The sequence below is a fragment of the Coregonus clupeaformis genome, unplaced genomic scaffold (genome assembly GCF_020615455.1).
Source record: "Coregonus clupeaformis isolate EN_2021a unplaced genomic scaffold, ASM2061545v1 scaf0316, whole genome shotgun sequence".
In the NCBI taxonomy this organism is placed as follows: domain Eukaryota; kingdom Metazoa; phylum Chordata; class Actinopteri; order Salmoniformes; family Salmonidae; genus Coregonus; species Coregonus clupeaformis.
Genome location: NW_025533771.1, coordinates 188,838 through 195,204, shown reverse-complemented (window position 1 = coordinate 195,204; position 6,367 = coordinate 188,838). Strand labels below are relative to the sequence as shown.

General features: G+C 43.6%; 1 protein-coding gene across 1 annotated transcript; it reads left to right on the top strand.

Annotated features, from left to right (window-relative positions):
• Positions 1–1,244: 1,244 nt before the first annotated feature.
• Positions 1,245–4,609, top strand: LOC121559763. Its single transcript, XM_045214804.1, has 10 exons — positions 1,245–1,407; positions 2,384–2,472; positions 2,725–2,871; positions 2,992–3,137; positions 3,246–3,300; positions 3,509–3,600; positions 3,691–3,802; positions 3,886–4,109; positions 4,201–4,372; positions 4,506–4,609. The coding sequence occupies exons 2-10, from the start codon at positions 2,391–2,393 to the stop codon at positions 4,607–4,609; spliced, it is 1,134 nt and encodes a 377-aa protein (XP_045070739.1). The 5' UTR covers positions 1,245–1,407; positions 2,384–2,390.
• The last annotated feature ends 1,758 nt before the right edge of the window (positions 4,610–6,367 follow it).

Below are 6,367 nucleotides of genomic sequence, written 5' to 3'. Positions count from 1 at the left end.
TTCATGGGCCTTGTTCGGTGTGCACCTGCCAACTTGACATTGTGTATTTTTCCCCAGTGGGAGCTGTGGTTCTTGGGGAAGAGGGAGAGGAGGACCTGCTGTCTTGGCATTGTGTATTTTTCCCCAGTGGGAGCTGTGGTTCTTGGGGAAGAGGGAGAGCAGGACCTGCTGTCTTGACGTTGTGTATTTTTCCCCAGTGGGAGCTGTGGTGCTTGGGGAAGAGGGAGAACAGGACCTGCTGTCTTGACATTGTGTCTTTTTCCCCAGTGGGAGCTGTGGTGCTTGGGGAAGAGGGAGAGCAGGACCTGCTGTCTTGACATTGTGTATTTTTACCCAGTGGGAGCTGTGGTTCTTGGGGAAGAGGGAGAGCAGGACCTGCTGTCTTGACATTGTGTATTTTTCCCCAGTGGGAGCTGTGGTGCTTGGGGAAGAGGGAGAACAGGACCTGCTGTCTTGACATTGTGTATTTTTACCCAGTGGGAGCTGTGGTTCTTGGGGAAGAGGGAGAGCAGGACCTGCTGTCTTGGCATTGTGTATTTTTCCCCAGTGGGAGCTGTGGTGCTTGGGGAAGAGGGAGAGCAGGACCTCCTGTCTTGACATTGTGTATTTTTCCCCAGTAGGAGCTGTGGTTCTTGGGGAAGAGGGAGAGCAGGACCTGCTGTCTTGGCGGCCTGCTTGGTGACTGTAGCTTCTTTCTCTGTGTTCATGTGGTTCTCACCAAGCTCACATGCCAGATCCATGATGAAATGTCTCCTGCTGACTGTCTTGTCAAGGCATTGCTTGTACAACATGTGTTGATAGCAGTCATGTCGAGCACATTGTAGAACACCTCAACAGGCCAGAGGAGAGTACCCCCTTTTACAGAGTACAGTCAACAGGCCAGCGGAGAGTACCCCCTTTTACAGAGTACAGTCAACAGGCCAGCGGAGAGTACCCCATTTTACAGAGTACAGTCAACAGGCCAGAGGAGAGTACCCCCTTTTACAGAGTACAGTCAACAGGCCAGAGGAGAGTACCCCCTTTTACAGAGTACAGTCAACAGGCCAGAGGAGAGTACCCCCTTTTACAGACTACAGTCAACAGGCCAGAGGAGAGTACCCCCTTTTACAGACTACAGTCAACAGGCCAGAGGAGAGTACCCCCTTTTACAGAGTACACAGTAAAAAATGGGGTGTTAATATTTCAGAGTAAAGTTATTTTAACCCAGATAGAGTATTTTCAACATTTTTTAGAGTAAAGTTGCTCTATCAGTGGAGTTAAAAGTGAGTGTAAAAATCTGCAGATACGCAGTGACAATTTCAACTCTACAGCAGTGATGAATACCCGCCACTCTGCTTTGCTGAAGTTTGGCACGTACGTTGGTGGAGGAAGATTGCGAAGGAGTAGCTAGGCCACAGATATTGCTAGGTAAGTTACATCCCCGTTTTTTCAACACCAAACCGGTATTTTTAACTTTACATAATTTTAGAGTTGTGCTGATGTCAAGGTCATATTTTAAGTTCACGAGTTCCATGCGGCGGTCCCCCTTGCAGTGACCTCGTCATCAGCCAGCTAAATTAGCTTGTAAGTTCAGATGGTTGACAGTAATAACTGTTATATGATATACCCATGGAATATGTTTGATATTTTTGTGAATGGCTTGCTGTTTCATATGGCTAAAAATAGGTAACGTTAACTTAGCTAATCAGTTCGTTTGAAGGACACCACCGTTTGGCATGAGCGCAGATTGTGCTTGTCATGCGGTTAGCTAGCTTGCAATCAGTATCGGTAACTGTCTTTCTTTGTGTTGCAATATTTTCACGAATGAAGTTTGTCAGAATGGTAATACGTAAAATAACGTTCGCTAACAACAAAACATTTATACAGATAGTATTGTTAGCTAACGTTATTGTATAGCTTCCCAGGCTTCCTTACACTAACGTTAACTGTTTTTTATAAAGCTATATATAACGGTAATGTTAGCATGCTTCTGATAGTTAGCCAGCTAATGTTGGTGTTATAAAACGATAACTTAGATCACTGATTTGCATGACGGGTTTGTTTAACATTGCTTAACCATTTTAATGGTTAGCTACTGTTCGAACTAAAATGGCTAATGAGCTAGCTAACTTTGACACATAGCTAGTTATTTGGTAGCTAATGGGACAATGTGCCTCTAAACTTGAACTAGCCTACACCCATTTGCTGCAGAAAATGGCAGCTTAACGTTATATTCAACCAGCACAACTTTGTCTACTTCAGCCTTTGTAATTGCAGTGTAACGTCTAAGTAATGCATAGTGCATTGCGTAGCTAGTACTACTGAGATAAATGGATAGTTAGCTAACGCTTAGTTGAACCAGCACTAAATGATGATTTTGAATATATATTTTCTTTGTTAACAGAGGCAAAATGCTGTTGCGTGTTCAGCTCGGGGAAGAGCAGAAATACGTCAAGCTGTCTGAGCTGACATTCAATGCTTTCTTGAAAGAAGGTAGGTATAATAGGTTAAAGCAATACATATCACCCTAATGACAAAATAATACAGCATTAAGCTATTATCTTATGATATCTATTTAGGTCTATAGTCATTTCTGCTGTGCTTTATATTTTCAGTAACATAAAATCAGGTGCAGATCCTTGTCTTTCATCATTTTGTGAACACATGAGGCAACCTTAAGTATGAACTTGGATTCTTGTGAGAAGGGAATGCATGTTTTTCTTTTTTTCTTCTTTTTTTTAACAGTGTGTCTAAAATTCAACATACCAGAAAGCAGAAAGCCAGACATTAAGGTGTATGACCAGTCTGACACAGAAGTTGACTCAGATGTTTTTGAAGAATTAGTAAAGGAGTCACCTGGAACTTTCAGAATCATGCTGGGCAATGGACTTGGTATTCATTCATTCAATTCGTTTTTTAGTTTAAAGGCCAGAATGAGAACCTTTATTGTCTTAAAAATAACAGTTTATTGTAATATGTTTCTATGTTTTGCACAAATTTCATAATGAACAGATACCTCTCATTCATCATCATGCTCGGGTACATCTGATGACACCATCATTCTGAATTTCACTGTGTGTGACGATGTTGAAGAAGTAGCGGCTGGCGAAGGAAGCCAGCCTAAAAGGCCATGCCACATAAACTATGAGGCAAAAGCAGTAAGTGGTGAACATTGCTGTTAAGTCCAATCTGAATGTTGTTTCATCATGTGACAGCATTACATATTGTTTTACAATTACGGAAAGCACATTTCTTTCCACCTATAGCTGATTGAAAAAATCCTAACATCAAAGCCTGGTGGTGAACGCATTATGCAAGAGAGTATGGAAAAACCAAATCTCTGACAGATGCCACCAGAAGACAGATGATCAACATACTTGCTGCTGAGATGACAGAAACACATGGGTAAGCATTAAGCATATAGATGGGCTGTAAAGAAACATTGTTATTATTTTCCGGTTATTAATTATGTAAAATGTGTTGTGCAATATCAATTCAGTGTGATGTTAACTTTGAATTCATATGCTAGGACATCCCCCCAAAAGTGTCAGAGTGATGTATGCACAGGGGATAGTAGCTTTGTTTCCCTATCTAGAAGACCCATACTCACAACATGGATATGTAAGTAAATGGGTTATTGCAACATTATGCACATATTCACTCTATGAAATGGGAATAGTACTCCTTTATAATTTATTTATAATAATATAGGATCATTACTACGATCCGGAGAGTGGTTCCGGATACCTTGCATGGCGATTGAAGACCATACAAAGAAAAACAGCAGAGGAAAGAGGTGCCTCAGTCAGCAAATCTCCTAAAGGTATGTTTTCTGATCAATGTAATTATAATGGTGACCTGTGAATTGTACAGAAAGGATTTCTTAACACTGTATTTTGTCTTAAGTTGGTGGGCCAGGCCGTGATCGTCAGCCCTTCACCTATGACAGAGAGCCATCTGATGAGGATGTGGAAGCAGCTATTGCTGTTTTGAGACACTCTGCTGATGAAAACACTGTCCGTGAGAAGATGAAAATGACCTTCATATATCGGCAAGCAATGGTCAACGATGAAGCCAAATCATCAGATGTCTTCTCGGTCTTCCCAAGATTTCTGGACACACCAGGACTGGTATGACAACTTAATTCACTGCATCACCAAAAATATCCAATGAAGAATAAGGTAACACTCATTATTTCTGTCTTTGTGTGTTACATTGCAGATAGAACAAGATTTCAGACTTCTGTTTGGTGAGGCCACAGCCAACAAATTCTTGGAGAAGTGGCCAACCACTTTCAAAGCAAAAGTAATAAAGGAAAGCCATGGACTTGTATCCACCACAGAACTCTTGGATTTGATGCGCAATGCTGAGTCAGCTGCTGAAGTTGAGAATGGTATGAATGAACTGTTTTACTTTTTATGTGGATAATGTAGGTGTGCATTATATGTCCATAATGGTGCAAGTTGTGAATAAGAATGTTATGCTACGGCACAATGTTAACCAGGTTTTTATTTACTTATTTGTAGGCTGGGACAGTGACATGTCTGCCATCTTGCTGCTGCTACATTTGCTACCACCATCTGCACAAGGTAGAAAGAGGCCGGAAAGATGTCTGCATATCAAGCTGTAGATCAGCTCATCAGATTTCAAAAGGTATGCTTAACAGTTGTTTAAAATATATATTCCATCATCTCAATCTTGTGCACAGTTTGAGGTGATCTTATCAATCAATCAATTTTATTTTATATAGCCCTTCTTACATCAGCTAATATCTCGAAGTGCTGTACAGAAACCCAGCCTAAAACCCCAAACAGCTAGTAATGCAGGTGTAGAAGCACGGTGGCTAGGAAAAACTCCCTAGAAAGGCGAAAACCTAGGAAGAAACCTAGAGAGGAACCAGGCTATGAGGGGTGGCCAGTCCTCTTCTGGCTGTGCCGGGTGAAGATTATAACAGAACCATGCCAAGATGTTCAAAAATGTTCATAAGTGACAAGCATGGTCAAATAATAATCAGGAATAAATCTCAGTTGGCTTTTCATAGCCGATCATTAAGAGTTGAAAACAGCAGGTCTGGGACAGGTAGGGGTTCCATAACCGCAGGCAGAACAGTTGAAACTGGAATAGCAGCAAGGCCAGGCGGACTGGGGACAGCAAGGAGTCACCACGGCCGGTAGTCCCGACGTATGGTCCTAGGGCTCAGGTCTCTCAGTTGGCTTTTCATAGCCGATCATTAAGAGTTGAAAACAGCAGGTCTGGGACAGGTAGGGGTTTCGTAACCGCAGGCAGAACAGTTGAAACTGGAATAGCAGCAAGGCCAGGCGGACTGGGGACAGCAAGGTGTCATCATGCCCGGTAGTCCTGACGTATGGTCCTAGGGCTCAGGTTCTCAGAGAGAAAGAGAGAACGAGAGAATTAGAGAGAGCATACTTAAATTCACACAGGACACTGGATAAGACAGGAGAAGTACTCCAGGTATAACCAACTAACCCCAGCCCCCCGACACATAAACTACTGCAGCATAAATACTGGAGGCTGAGACAGGAGCGGTCCGGAGACACTGTGGCCCCATCCGAAGAAACCCCCGGACAGGGCCAAACAGGAAGGATATAACCCCACCCACTCCGCCAAAGCACAGCCCCCGCACCACTAGAGGGATATCCTCAACCACCAACTTACAATCCTGAGACAAGGCCGAGTATAGCCCACAGAGGTCTCCACCACAGCACAAACCAAGGGGGGGCGCCAACCCAGACAGGAAGATCACGTCAGTAACTCAACCCACTCAAGTGACGCACCCCCTCCCAGGGACGGCATGAAAGAGCACCAGCAAGCCAGTGACTCAGCCCCTGCAACAGGGTTAGAGGCAGAGAACCCCAGTGGAGAGGGGAACCGGCCCGGCAGAGACAGCAAGGGCTGTTCGTTGCTCCAGAGCCTTTCCGTTCACCTTCACACTCCTGGGCCAGACTACACTCAATCATATGACCTACTGAAGAGATAAGTCTTCAGTAAAGACTTAAAGGTTGAGACCGAGTCTGCGTCTCTCACATGGGTAGGCAGACTGTTCCATAAAAATGGAGATCTATAGGAGAAAGCCCTGCCTCCCGCTGTTTGCTTAGAAATTCTAGGGACAATTAGGAGGCCTGCGTCTTGTGACCGTAGCGTACGTATTGGTATGTACGGCAGGACCAACTCGGAAAGATAGGTAGGAGCAAGCCCATGTAACGCTTTATAGGTTAACAGTAAAACCTTGAAATCAGCCCTTGCCTTAACAGGAAGCCAGTGTAGGGAAGCTAGCACTGGAGTAATATGATCAAATTTCTTGGTTCTAGTCAGGATTCTAGCAGCCGTATTTAGCACTAACTGAAGTTTATTTAGTGCTTTATCCGGG

Bases quoted from the DNA above. Each gene is read 5' to 3' on its own strand.
- LOC121559763 (XM_045214804.1), top strand. From the start codon at position 2,391: ATGCTGTTGCGTGTTCAGCTCGGGGAAGAGCAGAAATACGTCAAGCTG. The intron at 3,803-3,885 runs GTATGTTTTCTG...TTTTGTCTTAAG, and splicing joins AGTCAGCAAATCTCCTAAAG to TTGGTGGGCCAGGCCGTGAT. The intron at 4,373-4,505 runs GTATGAATGAAC...ACTTATTTGTAG, and splicing joins AGCTGCTGAAGTTGAGAATG to GCTGGGACAGTGACATGTCT.